Raw genomic sequence first — 26,990 nt, forward strand, 5'->3', positions numbered from 1 at the left:
CGTCACTTACAGCGCGACAAGCGGGGGAATTCGTTGCCGCGTCGAGTTTGCGTGACTGGTGGTTTGCAGGAAAGACGTAGCTACGCGAATGGAGCGGGCTTCTCTCGCCGTGTGGATGCTGGACTGAGATCAGGGACCGGCGCTGTCAGCACATGGCGGCCACGTTGCATGAGATGGTGCGGGAGGCGGCGCGCCTGCACAGCGGCAGGACAGCCGTCATGTTCGACAGCGGCAGTGACAGCGACAGTGGCGGATCGTCGGTCACTTACGAGGAGCTGCTTTCCTCAGGGAACGAATTAACAGCCTGTCTGCGAAAGCACGGCGTGGTGAACAGCCACATATTGGGACTGTTTTGCCAACCTAACATCAATCTTCCACAGTGGATACTAGGGTAGGAATGTAGGATTAGGGTTTTGTATATATGTATGTATATATACGTGTGTGTGTATATACACACACACACACACAGTACATGCCAGATGTTTGGACGCACCTTCTCATTCAATGTTCTTAATTTTCTTGACCATTTACGTTGGTAGATTCTCACTGAAGGCATCAAAACTATAAATGAACACATGTGGAGTTATGTACTTAACAAAAAAAGGTGAAATAACTGAAAATATGTTTTTTATTCTAGTTTCTTTGCTCTGATTACTGCTTTACACACTCTTGGCATTCTCTCGATGAGCTTCAAGAGGTCGTCACCTGAAATGCTTTTCCAACAGTCTTGAAGGAGTTCCCAGAGGTGTTTAGCACTTGTTGGCCCCTTTGCCTTCACTCTGCGGTCCAGCTCACCCCAAACCATCTGGATTGGGTTCAGGTCCGGTGATTGTGGGGGCCAGGTCTCCACTTTTTGTTAAGTACATAACTCCACATGTGTTCATTCATGGTTTTGATGCTTTCAAATTTTAAATTTAATGAAAATAAAGAAAACACATTAAATGAGAAGATGTGTTTAAACTTTTGGCCTGTACTGTATATGAATGTATGTATATGTGTGTGTATGTATATGTATGTATGTATATTGGTGCATTTCCATTGTATTTAATGCATCGATTTTTCAACAGTATTCTTCAATTGCCTTCTGCATATTTACCCCTCAACCCTGAAGCATCCCCAGCACAGACTCTCAGAATTGTGAACCTTTGTAATCTGTCATTCTGCCTCGTTCAGTGTGACCTTCTGCAAGTAAGGATGTAGTTAAACTCCACTTTCAGTTAATAAAACATTTTTTTCATGGCTTATTGACTGTGGTGGCTATCTGCATGAAACTAAACATCACACGAAGTTTGTATTCCGTCTTACGGTTTCGCGTTCCTTTCTTCAATCCCGCAGCAATTTCAAGCCAATTATTCCAGCAGTCTCACCTTGGAGATTTCTGCAGAGTGGCCAGAGCAGAATCTTGCCCTAGTGAGAATGCAGAGCATGATTTCTAGCACCACCGAGAAGGCATTATTGAAAACTGGATGTGAGCAGGTGCAGACAGGACATAAAAATGAGAGTCATTCATCAGCGTCAGAGACAACAAGCCAGATGCGGCTGGCTTATGTCCTTCACACATCTGGTACAACAGGACTTCCCAAGATTGTAAAAGTTCCACACCAGTGTATAGTGCCTAACATACAACATCTAAGGTGGTATACATTTTCATTCCCTTGTTTTATTTTTGTATATTTAAATCTGATTATGTGCTGTTCTTTGCTTTAATTTCACAGATTCCTATTCCAAATAACCCCTAGTGATACTGTGTTCCTGGCATCACCCCTCACATTTGATCCTTCCGTTGTGGAAATGTTCTTGGCTCTCTCAGCGGGAGCTCAACTGTTAATAGTCCACACCGTCATAAAGAGAATGCCCTCACGGCTGGCTCGGGTGCTGTTCAATTTCCACAGAACCACTGTCTTACAGGTCAGAACATCGAACTTTGTTCTCAGCCAACAGCCAACCATTCTGAGTATGAGCTTAGTGATATATCTTAATACACTTTCAGCATTTACACTGTATTACCCTATAATTCAATTACACTTTTCTTCGTCAGACATATCACATTCTTATTAATATTTATACGTTTTCATGTCCTGCTAATGGAATCAAGGGGCAGTGGTGGCCTAGTGGTTAAGGAAGCGGCCCCGTAATCAAAAGGTTGCTGGTTCGAATCCCGATCTGCCAAGGTACCATTGAGGTACCACTGAGCAAAGCACCGTCCCCACACACTGCTCCCCGGCACCTGTCATGGCTGCCCACTGCTCACTCAGGGTGATGGTCAAATGCAGAGGACAAATTTCACTGTGTGCTGTGTATCACGTGTGACAATCACTTCACTTTAAAAAGAATCATGCATCCCTGCGTGAATTGGCAATAAAACTATTTTTCCTCAGTGCTCTTTGAACTCTTCTTTCTCAGGCCACACCCACTTTGCTTCGACGTTTTGGAAGGCATGTCCTGCAGGAGGTGGTGCTGTCACCTGATTCGTCACTGAGGGTTTTAGCTCTGGGCGGTGAGGTCTGCCCTTCCCCTGCAATCTTGAGGAGCTGGAGACAGGAGGGAAACCATACGCTCATTTTCAACCTGTATGGCACCACAGAGGTGTCATGCTGGGCCACTTACCATCGAATCCCAGAGAGTGTGCTGACATCAGACCACACGTGAGTCCCTTCATATGTGTTTATTAATGGGCCAAGGAGTGCTGCTCTTTGGTGTTACTCGGTTGTCCGTAATTATGCTTATTTATCTTTTGCTAGAACTACAGATTCAGTTCCCCTTGGGGCGCCTTTGGATGGCACTGAGGTTGAAGTCAGAGATAAAAAGGGATGTCTGGTCACAGAAGGAGAGGGACAGTTGTTCATAGGTGAGCGTTTTTGTAAATGTAGAAATCATGTCATATGGTGCATTTTCTGCAGAATTTAATTGGCTTTTTAAATAAACGAGTTACGCCTAGTTATGCTACTTTCTGAAAGGAACAGATGAATGAATTCCAATTGCTGTGCGCACAGGTGGACGAGAGAGAGTGTGTTTACTGGATGGCGAGGTAACTGTGACCCCTGGTATGATGCGTGCATCTGGGGATTGGGTGCTTGTGAAGGACGGTCAGCTCTACTACCTTGGCCGGAAGGACCGACTAGTCAAAAGGCATGGGCAGCAGGTGCACCTAGACACAGTGCAACAGGTGGGAAAGCACATGAGTTCATCACATATTGGCTCCCCTGACACTACAAATGCATTTCTCAACTTCCTTTTCTCTGTCCCAGGTGGTGGAAAGTTTGGCCGAAGTGGAAACATGTGCAGTGGACCTGTGTGAGGGCAGTAGGCTAGTGGCCTTTATTGTCCCATATTTAGGAACCACTGCCTCCCGGAACATCCACCACAGAGACCAGGCTTCAGAGCATGCCGACCTTCGAGGAGATTCAGTTCTTTTACCAATGAATCGGCATGGCATATCTCCAAATGCCAGTGCCCTTCTATTTGCAGACCTTCAGAGGAAGATCCAGCGCAGGTTGTCTCACGTTCTGTCCAGCAACTGTATCCCAGACACTGTGCTGCTTGTCCCAAGTCTGCCCCTCACTACTCATGGTAAGCCCAGGTCTGCCCTGGAGTGACAGATGTTCGTGAGTTGTTCGTATAGCATAACATGTATTTTGGGTTTTGTAGGTAAAGTGGCAATGAATGAGTTAAAGATGGAATATGAGCGACAACGACAGAACACTGGAATTCAACAAGAAAATCTGACATTGGACAATTTGCAAGAAATCCTAGCGAAACTCTGGAAGGTACGTATTTCAGAGTTTTTACACAGTATTCTATAAAATATAGTTAAAATAATTCAGTTAAACCACAGGGTAATTTTTAGGGGTGTTAGCAATATATCTCGCAATATACTGCGATATTTTACATGGTGATATTGTATCGATACAGGGACATCAAATATCAATATTTTTGTATACAAATTTGGTCCACCGGGTGGTGCTGTTGCTATCGACATTTAATGTACTGAATTATTGCAGCATTTTCATTTAATTAAATATATTTGTTAAAGAAAGCATCTTTTTTAGGAGACTCTTGGTCTGGCGGAAGATGTGAGGATCCAGCCTGATTCCCACTTCCTCTTGAGTGGAGGAGACTCACTTCAGGCCCTGCGTTTTCACCAAAATATTAATATTGCTACCGGAACAAATTCGGCGGGACTTTTGGAGGTCATACTTGATGGATCTTACTCAGATATTTGGAATCATATCACTATGGCAACGATCTTCACAGAAGCAGGCTTAGACCCACAGGTCCCTTCTAAGAGAAAACATGAAGGCTCTTCTTCCAGTGTGCTTCCTAAAAAACAAATTCATGCACCACCCTCCACAACAGCACCTGAGACACTTGTGGAAGGTGTTCTTCACTTTAATAGTATGCTTATGGGATATGTGGTACGCAGAGCAGGAGAAATTATCAAGCTTGGTTACTCTGACAACACTGTTTGCAGTGATAATCTAAAAGCAGAGCAAGCAACAAGATCCAAGTCTTTCCAGGTTGAAGGACACAAAACGACTGAAGATTTCAACTCAAATCCCAGTTCCACTGTATCAGAAAGAACCATATCAAAAACACGCTCCACCTTTACCATAAAGTGTGTTAAAGACATTTTACCCTCAAGTAATGATGCAAGTTTACAGGGTGAGAACCTTTTGAAGATGTATTTTTTTGTTAGACCAGAAAAGGTTGTCAGAACTTTTTATTATGTTCTCCCTGTCTTCAGAGGGAGGAACTGATATGGCTAGAAGAGGTCTCTCCCTGAGGGTCCTGTGGAGCTCAGATACAGGCAGGTGCGTGGATGCTTCTCCGGTTCTGCTTGTGGAGCATGGATCCAGCCACACCGCCACTGTGTTTGTAGGATCCCACTCCCATAGGATGCAGGCACTGGAGCTGACCAGTGGAGCTGTGAGGTGGGAGCGTGTGCTGGGTGACAGATTGGAGTCTTCAGCTGCCATCTCTGTGTGTGGAAAACTGGTAGTTGTGGGTTAGTGTCTGGGAATATTTATCATGGATTTTCCATTGAGCATGTGGCTAATTATTTGGTGATTCATGGCAGGACTTCAACATCGCTATACTGTAACTGCTTATCGACGATATTAAGTAGTACGATTCTCAGTATGGAAAACCTGATTCCACAGGTTGCTATGATGGACAGGTGTACTTCTTACGTGTGGACTCAGGAGAGACATGGTGGACGTTTAAGACTGGGGACGCGGTAAAGAGTTGTCCAACTGTAGACTATGTCACTGGCCTCATCATTATAGGGTCACATGATGGCCATATATATGCACTGGACTCCCTGGTAATTTTTCAGTTGTGACTATACCTAAAAAAAAAATAAAAAATTTGTTACAAACAGTTACTATTAACATCTTTTTGGTTTTGCCACTTTGCATTTGTTTTAGGCAAAGAAATGCATGTGGAAGCAGAATGGTTTGGGGGGTGCGATATTCTCTTCTCCTTGCCTTCACCCTCCTCTCCAGCTGCTGTATGCTGCTACACTGCATGGACGTCTCCTCTGTCTTAACTCAGTATGTGTGCATCTCGAGCTTCACACAGTACATAATTGACAGGCCACACAGGAAAGGGTCCGCCACAAGACGATTAACTTGTTTTCTATTCTTGTTAAGAAGACACACACACACACACACACACACACACACACACACACACACACATATATATATATATATATGACTCACACAGTACAGGCCAAAAGTTTGGACACACCTTCTCATTCAATGTGTTTTCTTTATTGTCATGACCATTTACGTTGGTAGATTCTCACTGAAGGCATCAGAACTATGAATGTACACATGTGGAGTTATGTACTTAACAAAAAGTGGAGACCTGGCCTCCACAGTCACCGGACCTGAACCCAATCCAGATGGTTTGGGGTGAGCTGGACCGCAGAGTGAAGGCAAAGGGGCCAACAAGTGCTAAACACCTCTGGGAACTCCTTCAAGACTGTTGGAAAAGCATTTCAGGTGACGACCTCTTGAAGCTCATCGAGAGAATGCCAAGAGTGTGAATAGCAGTAATCAGAGCAAAGGGCGGCTATTTTGAAGAAACTACAATATAAAACATGTTTTTCAGTTATTTCACCTTTTTGGTAAGTACATAACTCCACATAAGTTCATTCATAGTTGTGATGCCTTCGGTGACAATCTACCAACGTAAATGGTCATGAAAATAAAGAAAACACATTGAATAAGAAGGTGTGTCCACCTTTTGGTCTGTACTGTGTGAGTGTGTTTGTGTGTGTATGTGTGTGTGTGTGCCTCTCTCTCATATATATAAGATATGATATGATATGATATGATGAGAGGTGTTCGAACTGAGCAGGGCTGCTGCTGGTGCAGTCTGAATCTCCCGGCTGCTTTATGGTGATCTCAGGCAAACCTTTGCACTACAGATTTCTTCGCAGAAAAAAGGAAACTGTTACAGAGGGAACCAGCCTAGCTCTGGTGCCAGTGCATTTTAGAATGAAATGTCATAAAAAATCCTGTAGGCATGATGACCAGGTATGCCAATACTTCTGTTCTAATTGACCAATTTAACAACCGATTTGTGTGTACTGCTGCACAACTAGACAGCAGAACCATTCACAAGTTACAGTTACACATTACCGATCAGTTACCCACAAATAAATGCAAATTCATGGCCATTACTTCCCCGTGGAATTGTGCAAATTGAATGCACTCATACAAAAAAGGATTTTTTTGGATTTACCTGTTTTTTGGCTAGATATGAGGGGACAACAGTGCACAATTTATTTTCTTTATATTAATATTTCTTTTATTTATTATTCTATTTCATTATAACACAGGTCAGTGGTGTTCCAATTTGGACATATTCCAGAGATGTCCCTTTCTTTTCATCCCCACAATGCTCCAACAGCTGTGTTTTTATTGGCTCTGTGGATGGAAGCATTAATGGATTCAACCATAAGGGAGCAATGGTAAGAAAAGTCTGTGCATGTGTGGGATTTGTGGTTCTTTTCTGTACTTTAATGTACAAAAAAAACTCTTTATAATTGTTTTTTTTCCCCAGTTGTGGCAGTTTGCTACAAGTGGTCCAGTCTTCTCATCACCATGTGTTACATCATCAAATCCAAGGGTGGTTTGTGGGTCACATGACGGCTGTGTGTACTGCCTCAATTGCACAGATGGTTCATTGGTGTGGAAGTTCCAGACTACAGGGAAGGTGTTCTCCACCCCTTTTGTCTTTGAGTCTCCAAGAGGACAGGGAACATTAGTGGCTCTGGCCTCAACAGATGGGACCGTCTGGGTCCTGAATGCGGAGGATGGCACTGTGTGTGCTTCTGCCTCCCTCTCTGGGGAGCTTTTTTCTTCGCCGGTGGTATGGGAGCACATGCTTGTGATTGGCTGTCGAAATGACTATGTTTACTGCTTAGACCTGAACAGCAAAGAGGACTCTTTTAGGTTATAAAAATGCTATTTAATATATATAATGTGTATATATTAATGATTATCAGTGGAACCGAAGAGTTATCAACAACTTATTCTTTTTATTTGTTTACATGTTACATACATCACTGTTTACACTACACTATTGCACACGACCAAAGGGGAAACAAAGTGACAAAAGCTACTGCGCATAGGGGGTATTTATCAGAGCCAAGTTCATGTGAAAACAACTCTATACATACATACATACCTACATAAATACATACATACATACAGAACATTACATTACAGGCAAATCTATTGTAGTGGCCTTGCCATCCAAAGCTATTAGAATGGCAAAACTGCATTTTAGTGATATTTTCTGACTGAATTCACACGAAGAGATCAAAGGCCAGAATGGTCTTCTAGAAAGGAACAGAGAGTTCCACAGAGGAAAACCAGCTTGAATAAAGTTCTCAGAACCAGTTCATTGAACCTGTGGCTTTGTTTTGATCTTTCATCACTGTTCTGTGTTATGATAATTTTTTTTACATTTTTTTATTCTGAGTGTGATACAATAGCAGCTAGCACACGCTACAACAGGAGAACAGTATGTGTATTACAGCAAGCAAGCAGTCGTTTTAAACCCTGGGAGAAACACTCAGCTCAGAGTGTTTGAACACTGTGGAAAAAGACAGCTCGGTCCTCAGACCAAGCAACCAGCAGCAGTTTTGAGCACTGGCATTCACTGCAGCCACATGGTGCGAAGGAGGTTGGATTAATTCGCTCAACGAGGTGACCTCTAATTATAAGCCTGGTGAGTTTCACAAGATCTTCAGCAACAGTAATCACAGTCTTCACGGACACAGTGAGAATAATCATTTTTAATTCTGTTCTGTTCTTAGGTAACAGTATTTAGAAGTGTTTGCATGAACTGAAGGTTTATAGCGGTAACAGGCCAGAATGTGCAATAATAAAAAAAAAAAAGTTTTTTCATGCTTGCACAGTCTTACAATGATCCTGGAGGTGTGTGACAAACAGAAACAATGTTCCCAAATTAAGTTAATTTGCTTAGTATTGTGTGAACATGCATTATGTATGAACATACTTCAGGGGCTGGTTACGTTGTGAATGCGAGTAGCTGCTGTCAGTGGATTGTTCAGAACATGGCATTAATTGGTTGCTGGTATTGGGTTCATACTCAATGTGGATAACATGTCTGTATTTATATATAAGTGTTTGTAAAGTACCCTGAAGGCAGCATCCTGCTAAGCCATCTGCTCATTGTAAACACTGGCACAACTTTCTGGAGTCCATTCAGATCCATCTCCTTACTCATACTACAAATCTACAAATATTAAGCTATGAGCAACTAACAGGAATATCCTTCAAATGTCTTATGTTTGGGTTACATTTGCGAGTTATGAACATGTACATGCACTCAACAAGGCAAAAAAAAAATCATGTTCAATTCAAAAAATCTTTTTCAATGGCACATAACCTCATGGTTAGCCAGTTAATCAGACATAGTTATGTAGTTCAGTAGTTCAGTGATGCTTAACAATAGTGATAAAAAAAAAAACTAACACTGTAGTCAGTGAACATTCGCCGTGTGGAACACACACCAAAAAGTGTAGACAGATGAGCTTTTTTCAATATTTGGCGATGGTGAAGCTGGCAAAGACGGTAAAGGATTGTGGTTCAAGCCTGCTTGACAGCAGTGTTGAAGAGAAGCAGGACGTTATGTTATTTGCTCAGTGAAGTTCGTATTTCAATGGTCACTTGATAATCTGAGGACAGTCACTCCAGGCTTTGGCCTTGCGCTTGGCCAGGGCAAGCCAGGCTGGCTCAGTGGACACTTGTGAAGAGTCGCCTGGGGGGAAGCGCTTGGATACCTCCTTCACTGCAGGTGGGGATGGTGTCAGGTCTGTGATTTCAACTTAAAAAAAAAAATTGCGCTTAACACTAATAAAATATAATTGTCATTGTATTACATCAAGGTGGGCCGGTGGCCATGGCTTGTTCTTTAACATACCTGTGACTGAACTAGGTAGAGTGTTGGCCTTCTTCAGGTTGTCACGGCGCTCAAAACGGGCCAGCAGGGTGTCTGGTCTCTTGCCTTCTTCAGGAGTCTGAGGTTTGGGTGGTGTGGTGTTGCCATTTCCTTTACCCTCCATGGGACTGGTTAACCCACTCTTTAAAAGACAATAATATTTGAATTTTCAGACCTGCTTGGCACGTTCATGTCATGATGGATATCAAGGTTTCCAAAAACATAATGAACTAAAGTCACATTCTAACTCTACATTTAAATTTTTTACTATAATATAATACTGTCAGTTTAATGAATTAACGAATTGTGTGGTATCGAATTACAGAAAAATGTGACTGTTGAAATGGTAGCAGCCTGGGGGTTAGACACTCGATGAACCAGCCTACGAACAGGAAAACCACAAAGTCACAGGTTTCCCCACTTAATACCACTGTGTCCCTTAGCAAGACACTTAACCCTGAGTGTCTCCAGGGGCACTGTCCCTGTAACTACTGACTGTAAGTTGCTCTGGATAAGGGCTTTTTGAAGATGGATTGTATGGCCGTAGTAGACATATCAGATACAGAAGTAACGTACATTCTCTTTTTCTCTGGCTTGTTTTTCTGCCAGTTTGGCTTCCCTCTGGTTCCTACGTTCCTCTCTGCTTTGTTGTTGCTCCCTGAAGCCTTTCTGTTTCTGCAAGGCCAGTGTGATCCACAGAGGTGCTGCCTCCTTTTCTTGCACTTTTGAGCTATCCAGCGAATGCCTGCTCTGCAAAGAAGGTTTTTCTGCAGGACAAAAACATTCATTATACTGCACTACCAACAATGTTACCTAATTGCAGAAAAAAATATGTATTTTTCCCTCACAGATGTTGGATAAAACAGCATGAATATTTCACCCTTCCCTCGATCTTCTAAACATACTTATCAAGGCATACAGTATTCAGGTGTCAGTCATGCTGAATGAGACAAGAAGAACAGACTGGCACAATGACAGCACTCCCTAAAGCCATTCAAACATTTGTGACTTTCATAAGATGTTGTCCTGAAAGGCATCACTCACCTCGTCTGATAAGCTCTGTCTTCCTGTCTGTTTTCTCCCTCCATGGAATGCTAATGGACGGGAAAAATGACTTTTTCTCCTTTGGCTCCTCCTCTCCTTGGCTGATTTTCTGTGTCTGGACCGATTCTGGGGCATGATTCGTCTCATCACTGTGGTCTTCACCAGAGTCCAAATGGACCACTTCCTTCCTCTGGTCCAGTGAGCTGTCACCAGGAACCCCTCTGCCCCCTGTGAGGAGCGTAGAAGGTGGAGAAGGTGTTGGGGTGGCTCTATCTGAGAATTTGGTGACCGGTTTCTGGTACAGTTGGGCTTTAGAGATGGGTTGTTCACCTTCACTGGAAATTGAGGCAACTGGATATTTCCCAATTTTGGAAAAGGAATCAGACGTTTGTTTGTTCTCAGCACTCTCTCGGAGTGGGGATGTTGGGCTGGACCTATCTAAGAATACTGGAGAGTCAGAGTCTGGATCAATAGGAGTGAGCGGTTTAGGAACACCATCAAAATTATCTCCAGCACTGTATCTCTTCTTTCTCTTTTCTGTAGGTTGCTCGTTATGGAAGCGAAGGGAATAGTTTGTCCTTCTTAACTTTATCCCAAATGGAGATGGTAACTCCTCACTGGCCTGTCCCTTTTGATCACTCCCATCCCTGATTTCAGAGCTAGAACCTTCTGAACTGGCTTGACTTAAGACTTCTGTATCAGGCCTATGGAATCTTGGTGATCCATGGGGTGGGCTGGGCACTAGGAACGAGGGCAGATCTTTGGCAAACATGCACTCCTCAGCACTGTCTGCAATTCGAACAGATTTGCTCCCCCTGTTTTGGGTCTTGACAGAGGAGATAGACGAGGGTCCTACTGGTTCTGGGGAGGACGGTTCTATCTTCTTTTCTTCTTTATCCTCTTGTGCTAATATTTCTGAGTTCCTATTGGAGTCTCCAAACTTTTTCCTCGCTGGGGTGATTGAGAACTTGGCACTGGCAGACATAGTCTTTCTCAGATTGGTGTGTGGGAATTGAGACTGATCTTCGCTCGTGGGTCTGCTCTGGTCTTGCTTCCGGCTCTGCGCAGGCTCTGGGTAGTTTTGATATTTCCCATCCTCTGCGCCTTTAAAGATCTTTGATCGTATGCTTGCCCATTCTGCCAGCACTGCAGCACTAGACTTATCTGAAGTTAAGGAAGACTCATTCAGGGACTTCGCTTTACCAGACTTTCGTTCTGGCGATGACTTGCTCTTAGGCTGTTGCACTGAGGCCAAGACTGTCTTGTCCTCAGACAAACCAAGTAAAGACTTGCATGCCGTGTCTTTGATCTGGTCTAGGTTTACCGCAGGACCGCACAACTGAGCTCCTGTAACCAGGATAGCAGTGTGGGGCACATAGAGGGATGAAGAAAGAGTTGGTGATTCCTGACCAGCAGGTGCTGAGGCTTTTGCTCCCTCTCTGGATTCAAAAGAGGTGGCACCTTGTTGACTGGAGGCTGGTGTGACGGGTGTCAAGTTGACCTTTTGGAAGAGGATCTGCTTCTCCCCAGATGAGACTTTGAAAGTGAATGGCTGTCGATCTTCCATCTCCTTCCATCTTAACTCTTCTGCTTTCCTCTTCCACTCCAGGGGGTCAGAGATGCTCTCCACCTTATCGCCCTCTGAAACACTCTCGTGATGCTCTTGCTGTCTTTTTATCGCCTCTTCCTTCATCCTCTCTTCTTCTTCAGCTCTTCTTCTCATCTCAGCCTCTTTTTCCTCCTGCCGCTTTCTTTCTTCTTCCTCGCAAATTCGCTCCTCTTCCCTTCGCTGCTTCTCCAGCAGCTCCAGGAGTTTTTCCTCCTCCTCTTTCTTCTTTCTTTCTGCCTCTTCAGCCTCTTTAAGTTTCCTCTCTTTTTCCAAACGAAGGTACTCAGCTTCAAGATGCTTTCTCTCTTCCTCCTCTTTTCTTCTTGCCTCCTCCCTTCTTTTTTCTTCTTCTTCCCTTACCCTTTTCTCTTGCACCTCCCTGCGTTGGCGCTCTTCCTCTTCTTTTCTCCTCTTCTCCTCTTCTTCTTTCATCCTCCTCGCCTCTTCCTCTCTCCGCCTCCTCCTCTCCTCCTCCTCCTGCTCTCTTTTCCTATGCTCCTCTTCTAGCCTATGCAATTTCTCCTCCTCCAGCCTCTGCTCCTCTGCTTTTCTCCTTTCCTCCTGTTCCTCTAGCTCTCTCTTCCTCTTCAGCTCTAATTGTGATGGTTCTTCTTGATGGAGTTTTGGTTTCTTGGATTTCTCTGGAGGTTCTGCAACATCTCTGAACCCAGCAGTCATGGAGCAGTGGTCCCTGGGTATTTCAGATTCCTCCACCTGCGTTTTAATGTCAGTCTCCTCGTGTACAGTCCCTGGAAGTGACACATCTTGAAGGTCCTGGAATACATAGTGTTTTATATTTTATTGAACAGTGGGTTACGTGGGTCAAGTACATCCTGATTTACATATAATAAAATATTCAGCCTCTTTCTGCCACATACCTGTGTGAATCTGTGGTGTTTGCGAGATATCCTTTGATTTTTGGGTTTGACAGAGAGCTTGTGTTTGGCTGCTGCGTTGTCCAACCGTGGGCCAGACTGGGGCACAGCATCTAGGTTAATGGATTCAATTGTGCCTTCAGGTGGAAAAACACGCTTGGAACGTGGAGATTTCACTGGCGTTCCATGTGCAGCAACCTGGAAAATGGGATGTGAGCCCATTGTTACCATAGTAAAGTCAATATACACAATACTGTTGGTCAGAACCTGAGGTAAATGACATGCACCTTAGACTCAGACTCAACAGGCTCGGCTTCCACCTGCGCCGAAACCTTCAGTGGGCTTCTAGGAACCTCCTCCTCATCTGAACTGCCAGAATCTCCCTCACTCTTCCTCAATGAGGCAGGTTTCTGGCCAAATTTAATACTTTGAGCTATCTGCTTCTACATTAAAAGACAGAATTTAATTTAATTATTCAGCTTATGTGTCCATTGTTTGCATATGTATGGTATGTGTTGCTGTTATTTTATACTGCTGACTTACCTGCAGGCTCCGGACTTTATCAGAGACGTTCTCCTGAGACATGGTCTGTTCTGCACTGGGTTTCTCAGCAGAATCGTCTGGGATGAAGATGCTGTCATGTGATAGAGCTCGAGACCCAAGGGGATTTAGCTCCCTGCAAATATTACAAATGCATTATCATATGAAACCAAGGACCACATGGAGGGCCAACTAAATGACAACGGGACATATAGAAAATACACAGCAGAGTGGTATCTAGGCAACAGAGCCAATAGATTGAGCTGTTAATAAAAATACATTTATCAAGATATATCAGCAAAATAATGTCCACATTTTATGAGGACTGTATTTACTTTTGCTTTACTCTACTTTAATTTATCCAAAGCGACTTACAAGAGGAAGACACCAGCAATTCTCATTCGGTTTCTATAGATTTTGAGTTGCAAAACTAAGAGCCCTGATAAGGCCAAACTTGTCAGGAAAGAACCTCGAATAACAACAGATTGTTACATGGACTAAGCAAAATTGCATCTTACCGCAATTGTTGATTGGTATTAGAATCATCTTCTGAGACCATGCCATTGCACACATCCCCTGTGGAGTGACTGGGTTTGAGATCAGTGTCATCAAATCCTTTCTGAGTCTCACCGTGCCTTTTTTTCTTCTTCCCAAAGAGACGTCGGAAAGGCTGGAACTTGCCTTGACGCCTCCGATCTGCAGGAATAGTAGAAAGAATTGTAACACCCCAGGAGTATTATCTTACTGAACTAATGTGCTGTGTTCTCTGTGTGCATGTTTGAGCATGTGGGCTTTCAGGTAGACTGAAACAATGTGTGAGGACATAGGAGGAAGTGTTCACATGTGAGTCTAACTCTGCTTGTGTTTATGTCTGTGGAGGAAACAGAGACAATATGTAAGTGTCTGACAGGAAAACAGAAGTCTATAGACTGGTCTATGATGAAAAGGGCTGTGTTTTCTTTCACATGGGCAGGGAAGCTGCACTATATTTCTTGCCTTTTGTCTGAACGCACACAAAAGTCCTTCACACACAGATGACAGATAGGGGAGGGGCAGAAGTTGGCTCACCCAGGGAACACTGGGCTGGGATTTACTGGTTGAGAAAGGCACTTAAAGTAGACCCATTTTAATGATTCATTTATGCCTCCCACAAAACCAAGTATATAGTTGACGCATTCATTAAGTATTTAAATTATTAATCCACTACATTACCCTACCAGAGAGTATTCAATCAGATATCTGCCAAAATTGCCAATCAATTAAAAAACTAAATTGCTCAGTATTCTCATACAATGCAACACAGCACACGGTGGCACAACGAAATGTGTCCTCTGCATTTAACCATCATCATTGGTGGGCAGCCATGAAAGCGCCCAGGGAGCATTGTGTGGGGACAGTGATTTGCTCAGTGGCACCTCAGTGGCACCTTGGGATTCAAACCGGCAACCTTCTGATTATGGGGGTCACTTCCTTAAGCGCTAGGCCACCACTGTCCTGCTAGGCCACCACTGCCACTGCTAACTACTTTGGTAAGCATAGCCTTAGTGAGGCAATGACAAATCCCTCGTCTGATAATCACACTCATATCTACAAGTACTTTGGTACTGCCACCGGCAGACTTCCAGAGACCAAACTTGCAAACTGAATACATTTCAGTATATATATACATACTTATGTGTGTGTTTTTCCACAAGGAGTATGTAAAGTTTTAAGGTGTTCCACAGCCATGAATTATTCAGTGGAATAATCAATTGCACATCCACAGGGCATTAAGTGCCAATGACTATTGACTACAGTGTTCAAAATAAAAAACTGCATAATTCCCTTAATTCGTGTTATTATTTATCAATGCTCTCATTCAGTGAAATATTACACATAAGGACCAGGAAATCAGTCAGATAAACACGTTTCTTTACAGGTTCCTTTGCCAAGTACGTGTTTCTATTTTTCATGTCATTCACGTCTGAGCACATAACAGAGGCTTTAGACAAAAACAAACACATTACTTTCACTTTACAATTCCCAAACAAATCGATATAATATTAAAACCACCTTACCTGTTAAAATAAGATGCTGTCTGTGAAAGCTTGTTACACGCTGACTTTACAATGCGAGAGAGATAAGACGAAGACCTTTGATTTCTTGCTGTTTTCTGTATATGGCTATAAACTGGACAGAATATATCACCGTCTTTGAGAGGACTTAGTGGCCACTAAGCATTTTTTTCCAGTCAGTATTAAAACTACACATTAATATAGTAACAGTTGCCTGGCCAAATGTTTTAATTAAAGGTTCCCTATTACAAAAATTTCACATTGAGATTATGTAACATTAATACGAGTTCCCCTAGCCTGTCTATGTTCCTGAAGTGGCTAGGAATGGCGATATGTCATTCTGCTTCACCATTCAGAGAGCGGCAGCTCAGATGCTCAAATCTGGAATTTCTCCCTTTATGTCATCATAAGGGGAAAGGTTACATCCCCTTTCTCATGCTTTGTCCACCCAGAGAATTTCCCACCCCTCCCCTAAATAAGGAACTCCACCGTCCCTCATGGCTTGAAAAACGTGTGAAGCATTGCAGTTGCTCGGTGACTGGACGTAAAAATGAGCCTCTGAAGAACCAGTGGGTTACTTAAATATTTTTTTATCCAAAAATCACAATAGGGGACCTTTAACCTGGAGTGATTGTCATTGTGAAACACAGCACAGCACACATGAAATATGTGCTCTGTATTTAGGCATCACCCTTGGTGAGCAGTGGGCAGATATGACAGGTGCCCGGGTAGCAGTGTTTGGGGACGGTGCTTTGTGGTACCCCATTCAGGTGTACCCCATTGGCACATTGGCAGATCGGGACCAGCAACTTTCTGATTACAGGACTGCTTCCTTAACCACCACTGCCCCACAGTGTGGTCACACATTTCTAAAAATTAAATAGTAATAATAGTAATTTTTGTAGAACAATATTAATCATAATTAAACAAAGATATCACAGAGTTACTCTTAGATAAGAATTTATTGTCTGCTGTTAACCTCATTACAGTGATTCAAATTCAATGTTTGTATTGATTGATACACTTCAGTTCATTCTTCACAATGAAAACCAGTCAGGTGAAGTGACACTGATTATCTTGTCACAATGGTACCTGTCAAGCAAAAGGTACTGTCACATTCCAGATATTTCCAGTTACTCCGGACCGGGATTTCATATTTTGCCTTGTCTTGTGTTCCTGGTTGAGCGCACATGCACATGTATAAATGTAGCCATGTCCTGTACTAGTTTGGTCATTCGACTTTTTGCACGTTTCACATGCACTTCTGTTTTTTTCTGTGTGACGGCCCCTGAGCTCGGTCTATTTATTATTAAATCCCTGTGTTCGTGAATCGTGCATTTGCATCCTTTTCCCTGCCTTGCTTTCCTGACAGGAACAGATGTATTACGCTATACAGCTTGCAGTGGTTAGTGACAAAATGTGACACACAAGGTGTTGGCTTCTTCTTCAAATTTCTCCGATCTAGGTCAGATCGAGAATCTGTGATCAAGAATGTGCTGCAAAAACGAGCCCTCAGAGGCTCCACCTCACAAACCACCAGGCTGTCCATGATTAACATCTGGACAGGGTGTCTTTCAGTGTGTCCACTCCAGACAAATGCTGACAAAAGTGCAGCTGGCAGTCACCATGTGTTTTTACTTTAAAGCCACTAAACCATAATGAAGACAGACACTCCCTGTGCTGGTGGCTTCAAAGGTATCCCTTACAAGTCTAAAAGTAGAAACCCGTGTGGAGTTTCACATTGAATGTGTCATTATGCAGAGGCATTGTTGGAAACATACTGTGTTTTTTCTTTGGTGTGTGTCTGTGTGTGTGTGTTTGCATGCATATTCAGCAGGTAGTGACCATCAAATAAGACTTTTATCTTATCTTTTATTCTTCCATATTTTAAGGATGAACTCATCACCAGCACTCTCACAACAAAAGGCAGACTGTATTACATACCATTACCTGTAAAATCTGTTTTCTTATACATGCAATTACTGTAAAATGATTATACCAAATTCATACAAATACCAGTATAATTTGCCACATTTACACACCTTCTGCAACAGCAGTGAAGATTTGTTTGGGCCAATGAATTCATTCAGCTTCACCATATGAGCGTTATAACAGATTCCATTCAGCCATAAAAGTTCTTTATAGAGTTATCCAGCAGTACCTCACTCCTAATTGCAGTGTCTGGGCCTTGCCCAAAATGGATCACAGTCTTGCCAAGAGACAATCTATCATTCAGCCATAATCTTTGCTCAAAATGAATCCCTTCTGGCTTCCTGTTCCCTTCCTCTCTGTCTATTTTCCTCACTTGTTCACTTCACCTGCTTATCTGTTTGTGGTGCAGCTTGTCCCCAGCTTCTGCTTGATTTTGCTGGCCCACAATGCCTGGCCTCAGGCACGCTCAGGCACCGAGGCGTGTAAGCGCAAAGGACACAGCTCTGCCAAGCGCACAGCACTCAGCCGCATTCAGCGTGTCTGACCCACTCACCGCTAAACCACTCCAAGCACACCGCACTTAATATCAGAGTATACTCAACCTGATGTCATTAGACTTGACTTGACTCACTGGGACATTCTATCAAACCATTAAAAAAAAAAAAAAAAAAAAAACAGCAAACAAATAGCAATTCTTGTGTCACCCACTAGTTGTCCACCCACCCTGTGCAGCTGCACGAAGCAAAACAGACAAGAACTATTACAAGCTGTGCATGACCGTTATTGAAATGCCCTTCCATTGGGAAAAAAGTGGGCTTTTGTACAGTTAAAAGAAGGACCAGGATTCCATGCATGCTTGATACCCTTATAAGCATATCCCAAACCAAACAATGCAATAAAAAAAGTCACCAAGGGCATTGAACAGGCACTGAACATTTGCAAACAAGATAACACAATCAGACATGTGTGCCAGGACTACAGCATACAGAAACTTCATAAAAGTCACAGAGGCCATGAAGTGGTGTAAAAAAGACGTCAGTTCTTCGCTGGAAAAGAACATAGTTTGTGCACCACATACTACAAACTGTCAAGACTTAAATCAACCCCAAATGACACACCATGCACTTCCTTAAAGAGACAGCAACATGTACGGGAAAATGAATAAGCTGATGAAACGTAGTCGTTTCAAAACAGAGCTGTCTCTTTATGGTCAGGTCCAAAAGTAAGTATGTTTTTCTGTGTTTACCTGGGCCCTCGGATATGGTTACCTCTAAACACATGTTGTGCTCAGTTTCCTTGAAGTCCGTCGCCATAGTAGTGGCGGTCTTTGTCTGTGGTAGAAATGTAAAAGTTGGGGTGAGCCGTGAGGTTCTGTAGCCTGACGTGTGGATGTGTGTGTGTGTGAGAGAGAAAGAGGGAGGGAGTCCATAGAGGGAAATAAGCTGAGGAGTCAAGAGAGCAGAGGAAACGTGAGCTGACACGCAAGGGGCATTTCTGAGTGGCTCGGCCACGCTGCAGTGCAGATGGCCCACCTGGACCCGCCCACTACCTGTCTAATTCATCGCATCACTTCTCCCTCGCTCTCATAAGATCTTGTCATATGAGAGAGGTGGAGAATTGTCTCTTTCTCTGTCCAGTGTGAATGTGCTCGGTGGCGCAGAATTTTTGACAGTAAACCTCTTTACAAACATGAGCGCTGCATACCCCCCCAAATGAATACAAATTCTAGCTGAAGGCACATACATTTCAACAGATCTAAAAATATATTGCCCTTATTATTATTATTATTATTATTATCATTACTACCTTTTTTATTAGATAAAACTACCAAAAATGTCACTTAGTGTGTTTTGCATCTGTTTATGTCTGGATGTGTAGGTGTGTGTGTGTGTGTGTGTGAAAGCGTGCGCACTGCAGTGCCCAGACGGGAGCGCTCAGATGCTGATGGGATGGGAGAAGCTTGGGGCCGTGCCATGTGCTCGATAGAGGGGGAGAGGGGTGCCTTAGATGGGAAGCTGCTTCAGACAGCATCACAGCGCAGGGCCCTGCAGTAACAGCACTGCACAGGAGACCGGGGCTCTGACTAAATGGCAAACGCCTCAGTTTTTATAGTCTCATGCCATTATCACTGTAATGCTGTGTGCATTTTATGGCGAGTCACTCATAACAAGCTACAGCATTGCTATGGCACAATGTTACAATCAAGAGCAGCATTTTGTCACAATGGCTTAGCACCCGACTATTTTTTGTCATTTTTGTACTTTTTCATGTGTATCCTCATTCGTATGTGGATTCACTAACTGTAGAGTCATCTACCGATATACAGCTGTTTATGTAGATGTGACAAATTGTCAAGTGTATCTTGGCATAGGAAAATTTGCTCTGGGCTCTAGCATGGTGTCATAGCACAGCATTACATTAAGCTCGGCGGCATGGCTCAGATGTCCAGTAGTTATCATGGCTCAATAGCTACAGAGACTACAGTCTTAGTGCTACTCCTCATTGTTACTGCTAGGTGATATGGTTAAGTCTTGGGACACAATAGTACAGCTAGGGTGACCAGATAATTCAGGGTAAAAATGTAAACGTTCTCTCGGTCCAGTTTACAAGCAAAGGACACTAACATTTTTCTGGATCATACATTGCAAGGCATTCATATCTGTGCATAGAAAACGTGTTTTATTCCATGCTCTGGCTATGATCATAATTTACGCCATGGCTAGTTCCAGCAGCAATATACAGAAGCCGCAATATATAACAATAAAGGCAATCTGATGCTCTGGCACTCTCTTCAAATATCATTTGGCTTTTTCATGTTTCTGGTCACAACATGACAGGTTTTCGCCTGAATGACATTGCTAAGGAACAGTTCATCATAGATGATTTATTGTCACAAGCTAAATCTACATTTTTTTATTTTCACAGTACAGTATAGGTGAATTAAGTCCAAATGAAAAATAAATTGTGGTATACATATATACAAGTGCCAAATAGCACTGATTCTTACGCATGATTGTTCACAGTTGTAATATACCAATATTTCTAATAAAGCACGAGAAACTATTTAACATAATCATCAATGACTGAATAATAGTCTGCCCATGATTGCATTCTTAGTCATTTAAATGATCGTATTCCATTTGTTATGTTTTTGTTGAATTTTCAGCACCCTTGGACAATATTTGGATTAGGCAGCTATAGAAAACGAGTGAGATAGTGAATAGCTATTCTGGTCACCCTTGAACTTATGTAAGAAGAAAAACTAATCTAATTTACAACCATCAATGAAATGAGGCTTGATACGAGTGAAGTGCTGCACAATGCAGTTCAGCATGGCTAAACATTCTACAATCAACTAAACATCACAAACACTATAAAATTGCAATGATTTGTTGCATGGCACAATGCAAAAGCTTACGGTTTTGCTTCACGGCTATTAAAAGCATAATGACCATAGCTATAAGCAAAGTGTCTTTAGCTAACATGAAGCACTTTTGCTAGCACATTGTTAGACCCTTTACCTAAATCCACTGCACAGCTCGATATGGCTGCGCACCACTGCAGTAAAACCTTAGGAAACATTGACTTCTTCTTCTGCACCTTTTCTTTTCTCTAAATGTGTTGAATGCTGTTGTTGCTCCTGAGCGGCTTTGGAGAAATACATAAAAGATCAGAACAGTGAACACAGTTTCTTAACATGGCTATTACACACATCATTAGAAGCTGCAGCCTGTTTTAGGTCAATGTCTATGGTGGAGGATGGATGGAGGGATGACGGATGGAAATGTTACTCTAAGTGCTTATCTGGGATCATATTACACATGCTTGCAATATTAAAAAAATGTTTTCCTGAATCAGCATTTAGAGTCCTTCAATGTGGATGCATCCCTTTTGAAGATGGTTGAACCAAAGATCTCAACTGGACAGAGAATGAGAGTACAGAGCCGAATGCTTTTGAATGATCAAATATGTCACTATCAAGTTCAAACATGACACACTCTGATAAAATGGCAACAAAAAGAGTCAGTATAGCATTACAGTTAGTTCCTACAGGACAGAGACACGTTATACACACCAGAGAATTGAACCTGAAGAATGCTCTAAGAATGGAAAAAAACATAGTGGTGAATGAGAGAGAGAGAGAGAGCAAACACGTAAGGGGTCAAGTACAGTAGCCAGCAGGAGAGAAGCGTGATCAGTTACCACATACATGTATGCATCTAACAGAACAAACATGCAATTACACACACAGGTAGATATAGACCTAATATACCATTGCCTGTACATGCAACACAAATGTCCCAAGAATTACATGAATGTAGCTTTTTCCTGATCAGTTAAAAATTTAGGGGTCTAAAAAAAGATCATATTTCCCTATCCCATATGCATCCAAACTCATGCAGGACCTGTAATCTACCTTTAAAGTAAATTAATAAATGGCTATGGTCTTACCGTGCAGAGGTTTTGTCCTGATGTGACTGCACAGAATAGGTCCCTGTGTAAATGGGTTTGTAAGCTAGTGTGTGCAGAGCTATTTCACCTACCTACTGTTACTGTGGAACTGGGGCATTACCTGGAGTCAGGTATCACACTGCGCAAGTGCAGTAAGACATGTAGAGTCTCTGTGTGTGCGTGTGTGTGTGTGTGTGCTTCTTTGAATTTATGCATACCCTTCTGATGCCAAAGCTTTGAAAATGCTTGTATACCGAAATGGCTTATTTTACCATTTAATATTCAGTATTAATTATTCTAATTATTAATTACTGCTACAAGTCATTGAAAGTGATTATTGTATTCATGTGTTTGTGAGTATATATGAGAGGCTCCATGTGTACATAAGCTTGTGAGAACCCACATGTCTGCCGTGGTGATGGCTGCGGCTGTGCCTATGTGTGAGGGAGTTCCAGCGTGTCTCAGTGAGGTAGTGTGGACGCTTATATGGCGGCCTCTGTTACGGCTAACAAAGCAACACTTTGTCTGACCGCCAGCTAACCAGTGCAGGGGAGAACAGTGTTCCATTGACCAGTTCAAGCTGTCCAGCACGCACAAAAGCTATCGTTGTGGATTGACCGCAAGTGTGTGTGTGCATCTTCCTCAACAAATATACCATGTTAAAGCTGTAGAGCAAGAGAAGCTGTACAGACACAATGGTAAAGCAGAAAAATAATGGCAAAAGTTATGAATTTTGAAGATTTTGATGTATACAAATCCCATTAGACACCGCAGAAATGACTTCCCCACGAATGGCACAGGCTGTCTTTATGGGACTAATAGTAACAATGCTTGTGTGTATTTTCACAGATAGTTTCATGTAATGTAATAATAACATTAATAATGTAATAACAACTTCATGCTGGTCTCGGTAAAGTCACTGATAACAACGAGTAGCTTTAGCTTCCGCCTCACCCACTTTTAATTGATTTGTGCTTATCCGAACACACACACTGTGCACATGTTTGTCTGCATTACACCTTCTTCATAGGCACACATTAAAGGTGTAAAGTTACAGGCTGCATCCCATCTGCTGCCCGTTCTCCGGCAGACCTTCGGTGCGCACCTACAGGGTAGCTGCTCCTAATAAAGTGGCCGGTGAGTGTATATTGTAACTGTAATGGTGTGCTGTCTGTGGTCTCTGGGGACTTTGGCGATCTTCAAACTGACTGCTGGCTTTAAACTGGCTAGCTGGCTACTCTTCAGCTGTGTTGTGCTTCAAAGAACCAAACTATTCCCTCCGGCCGCATCCTGGTGGTGTGCTATATAACCTGCCAATGGAATTTAATTATAGAGCCTCCCACAAAATGCACACACATCAGAAGGAAACTCAGCAGACTTAGTCATAGAATGCTGCTGGAGCAGGAGGTCCCTCCGTAGACGCCAAATCCTGCAACCTCTGCACCGGTTACAGATGCTATGGATAAGACCATTTCAACATCACACAGTTCATGAGACCAAGATTCTTAATGCATTAAGATCTATTCATATACAAATCTCACATAAGTGGCATTTGTCTAATAAAAAGTGGAAAGTGGCATACCATACAACATGGACTTCATTATATCAATGATATTTCTTGAATACATGACAATGCTGCCAAATAACTAGCTAAGCAAAGAGCATATTTTCCCTAAATTGACACATTACCTATTGCATCTATTTTCAATCGGCATCACTACATCACTAAGTATTTTTGTATTATTTCTGCATCCCTCTACCTATAAACTAGAAACGTTCAAAGAAGTAGGATCTATCAGCGGCCAACTGGGCATCATGTGGATTCTTCTTGATCTTTGCATCTCTACAAGGTTCGATCCAAGATTCTATCCAAACAGCCCCCTCCACTTCCCTACGCTTACAAACGGATAGCAGTGAAAAAGGCTGCACCGCCAGCTTATAATGCCCCTTTCTACAAACACCGCACTACTCAATTACAGTCATGCATATTTTTATCCATAAACTATGCCCATATGTGTAAGATCTGCACTGTAAAAAGTGAACACTGGCACAATTTATGTATCCGTCGCACCTAGTATTTTACCATTGACGTAAAGTAAATAAACAGGCGACGGCGTAATGTAATTTACGTGCTAATGTAATTTACATTGCGACAATGCTAAAATATTAGGTGCGACAGATGAAGTTTAGCCACTGTTCACTTTTTCCAGTGTGCCTCCATTCTCCATGCCGCTGAATGAACAAAGTAGATGGTGACATGTGGCGCCAACACTAGCTGCACTGCTAAATATGAACCGATATGTATCAGCAGTCCTTCATGCCGCCAGGTCTGGCATTTCTGCTGAGGCTGAGCATAGAACGCACGTGCGCCTTGTTAACAGCAGCGTGTTGGCAGGAAGCAACAATATAAAGTTAAAAAGCCCCCCTACTGTGAGTTCTTTTCGGAGAACAACGTACGAAGACGGAAGCAAGAGTTTGCCGACGTGTGTGGGAATGCCGGGGAGCTGACTTTGCACTTTGACGTACGTTAGTGTTAGACTAACGGTTTAACGCCCAGCTTGTGCTACATTTACGGTGCAATTTCCCACTTGTGGGACTAATAAAGGTTTATCTTATCTTATTTTATACCACGCCCTTATCCAGCACGAGCTTCAATCAGTATGTACAGGGACAGTCCCCCTGGAGACACTCAGGGTTAAGTGTCTTGCTCAGGGGACACTACCACCCAACACATGCTGCAGATGTGTTGTGGTCACCCTGACACTTTATCGAGCCTCATGTTAATCTGACTGCATTCTGGCAGGCATGGGAACTCCATAATGACTTCACCCTCCGGTTTAATTGAGGCACATGAAGGACACTTTAATAATGCTTATTTAATAATGCTTATATTGTTGGTAGTTTCTGATTGTTCTTTGATTGTTGACTGTAGTTGATTCAACAAAAAAATAAGGTCTAGGCACCACACAAACTTTTAATGAATATTACTCGACTTATTACCACAAATGCTACAATATAATAATGCAATTATCTAATATACTTGTAATATACTTATATGATTATACTGTCATATATAATTAGAGGAGCAGGAGCCAGGATGTTCCAAGGCCTATTTGGAAAAAAATGTTAGCATGTTGTCTGCATGCAATTATTTATGCATTATTATTAATCTCTGCAATTTTAACAGTAAAACTAGCAGTGTGGCCTGCAACATGTTTCCACCACACAAACTGGGACTAAATTGTCTAATGTCTTAAGTTCAAGGTCTTTGGACAAATCATTGGATCTGCCTGCACGCCAGTCCATCTATCCATCTATCTATTGCAGAATTCAGAATCAGCAAACCGATATCAGAAACGATAAAAAAAAAAAGCGTTACTGTTTGGATTGATTCTGGAAACGTGCACAAAACGAATGGCATCCTTTAAAAGCGGGTTATGGCACCACTGCAGAGAGGCGACAGACGACTGGCGACAAGGACGCTCAGATTCTAATTGGCTTTTTTTTTTTATTCTCGTCAAAAGCTTTTCAGTTGCATCATAATTTACGATGCCTCCTGCGATCCAGGACTACCATGTAAGTGGCTCATGCTCCTGCCCGTCCAGCAGCCATTGGGCTCGGTCTGGGGGACGGCAGGGGAAGGCGGACAGTGCTGGCCATGCAGTGAGATTTGCTCGCACCTTGGACTCAGAAAGCCATGCGCCTGTACCACAGGTAGACGCCATGAGAGCATGGGGTGTGGGCGAAGCGATGGCTACGGAGGAAGGGGGGGGGGGGGTGGCTGGGTACAGTGTCGTCTCCCATCAAATGAACACGAATATGGCTCGATCTCCACACTGGAGTCACGTCTGATGGTCCTGGTGGCCATTAAACCGCTCCAAAAATAAGACGCCAAGCAGCTGGTTAGCGGTGTCGACCAAGCATATTCTCAAAGCTGAGGGGATGAGGATGTGAACGTGCATGATGATCGCTGTAATTCCGCAGCACGCGCCGCTCTCTCCTTCCTCTATTGATCAGACAGGCTGTCGTAACGCCTGACGACAAGGTCAGTATCGAGAACAAAATTCGCGTGGCGTCGGTAAAAAAAAAATATATATATACATATGTGCATATATATATATATATATTCTATATATTATATACATGAAGCAGAATGAAGAAGAAAGGCCCTACCACGTCGCGCCCTACGCGGCTCGCCTGGCCCCGCTCGGAAATCGCCCCATCCGCGCCGCTCGCCGACACTCTTTTGTGTTGCTGATGCTGCGCGAGCCGAGTCGCTCCGTTCGCGGCGGACGCGCGCGCGCGCGCGCGCACGCGCGCACAGCTGCACGTGAGTCGGGAGGGCGTGGCGGAGGCCGCGACTATCTGGCACACGACCGGCCGTCTGCGTGGACGTGATAAATGGATAAAAAAAAAAATTATAATAAAAAGAATATTATGGAATCTGATTCTAACACGCAGCGCTGGGACATATGGCAGCCGCCCCATGCCCGTTATTCAACGTGATGAGCTAAAAGTGGACTTAATACTCCCATTTACAGCTATAGTTTACATTTAACATACAGTACAGGACAAAAGTTTGGACACACCTTCTCATTTAACTGTTTTCTTTATTTTCATGACCATTTACTTAACAAAAAAAGGTGAAATAACTGAAAACGTGTTTTATATTCTAGTTTCTTTGCTCTGATTACTGCTTTACACACTCTTGGCATTCTCTCGATGAGCTTCAAGAGGTCGTCACCTGAAATGCTTTTCCAACAGTCTTGAAGGAGTTCCCAGAGGTGTTTAGCACTTGTTGGCCCCTTTGCCTTCACTCTGCGGTCCAGCTCACCCCAAACCATCTGGATTGGGTTCAGGTCCGGTGACTGTGGAGGTCAGGTCTCCACTTTTTGTTAAGTACGTAACTCCACATGTGTTCATTCATAGTTTTGATACCTTCAGTGAGAATCTACCAACATAAATGGTCATGGAAATAAAGAAAACACATTGAATGAGAAG

The 26,990-nt window shown here is 42.9% G+C and overlaps 2 protein-coding genes across 5 annotated transcripts; one reads left to right on the forward strand and one right to left on the reverse strand.

The window, feature by feature from the left end:
* aasdh (aminoadipate-semialdehyde dehydrogenase) lies at positions 1-7,925 on the forward strand. 2 transcript variants are annotated; one of them, XM_029000331.1, is made up of 15 exons: positions 1-391; positions 1,068-1,188; positions 1,336-1,634; positions 1,716-1,908; positions 2,404-2,645; positions 2,742-2,848; positions 2,994-3,166; positions 3,249-3,570; positions 3,649-3,767; positions 4,050-4,662; positions 4,745-5,005; positions 5,160-5,323; positions 5,427-5,552; positions 6,851-6,982; positions 7,075-7,925. In XM_029000331.1, the coding sequence occupies exons 1-15, from the start codon at positions 153-155 to the stop codon at positions 7,471-7,473; spliced, it is 3,510 nt and encodes a 1,169-aa protein (XP_028856164.1). In that variant the 5' UTR covers positions 1-152; the 3' UTR covers positions 7,474-7,925. The 2 variants fall into 2 exon arrangements, with proteins under 2 accessions (XP_028856164.1, XP_028856165.1); XM_029000332.1 differs by lacking the exon at positions 5,160-5,323 and having other exon boundaries at positions 153-391; positions 4,745-4,811; positions 7,075-7,414.
* cracd (capping protein inhibiting regulator of actin dynamics) lies at positions 7,533-26,298 on the reverse strand. 3 transcript variants are annotated; one of them, XM_029000329.1, is made up of 10 exons: positions 26,163-26,277; positions 21,059-21,185; positions 14,070-14,247; positions 13,555-13,687; positions 13,299-13,454; positions 13,015-13,209; positions 10,528-12,910; positions 10,060-10,250; positions 9,466-9,625; positions 7,533-9,369 (listed from the first exon to the last, which is right to left on the reverse strand). In XM_029000329.1, the coding sequence occupies exons 2-10, from the start codon at positions 21,117-21,119 to the stop codon at positions 9,209-9,211; spliced, it is 3,618 nt and encodes a 1,205-aa protein (XP_028856162.1). In that variant the 5' UTR covers positions 21,120-21,185; positions 26,163-26,277; the 3' UTR covers positions 7,533-9,208. The 3 variants fall into 3 exon arrangements, 2 of the variants coding, with proteins under 2 accessions (XP_028856162.1, XP_028856163.1); XM_029000330.1 differs by lacking the exon at positions 21,059-21,185 and having other exon boundaries at positions 26,163-26,298; XR_003751639.1 differs by lacking the exons at positions 7,533-9,369; positions 9,466-9,625 and having other exon boundaries at positions 10,201-10,330; positions 10,436-12,910; positions 26,163-26,281.
* Positions 26,299-26,990: the final 692 nt, after the last annotated feature.

The sequence above is a fragment of the Denticeps clupeoides genome, chromosome 13 (genome assembly GCF_900700375.1).
Source record: "Denticeps clupeoides chromosome 13, fDenClu1.1, whole genome shotgun sequence".
NCBI lineage: Eukaryota > Metazoa > Chordata > Actinopteri > Clupeiformes > Denticipitidae > Denticeps > Denticeps clupeoides.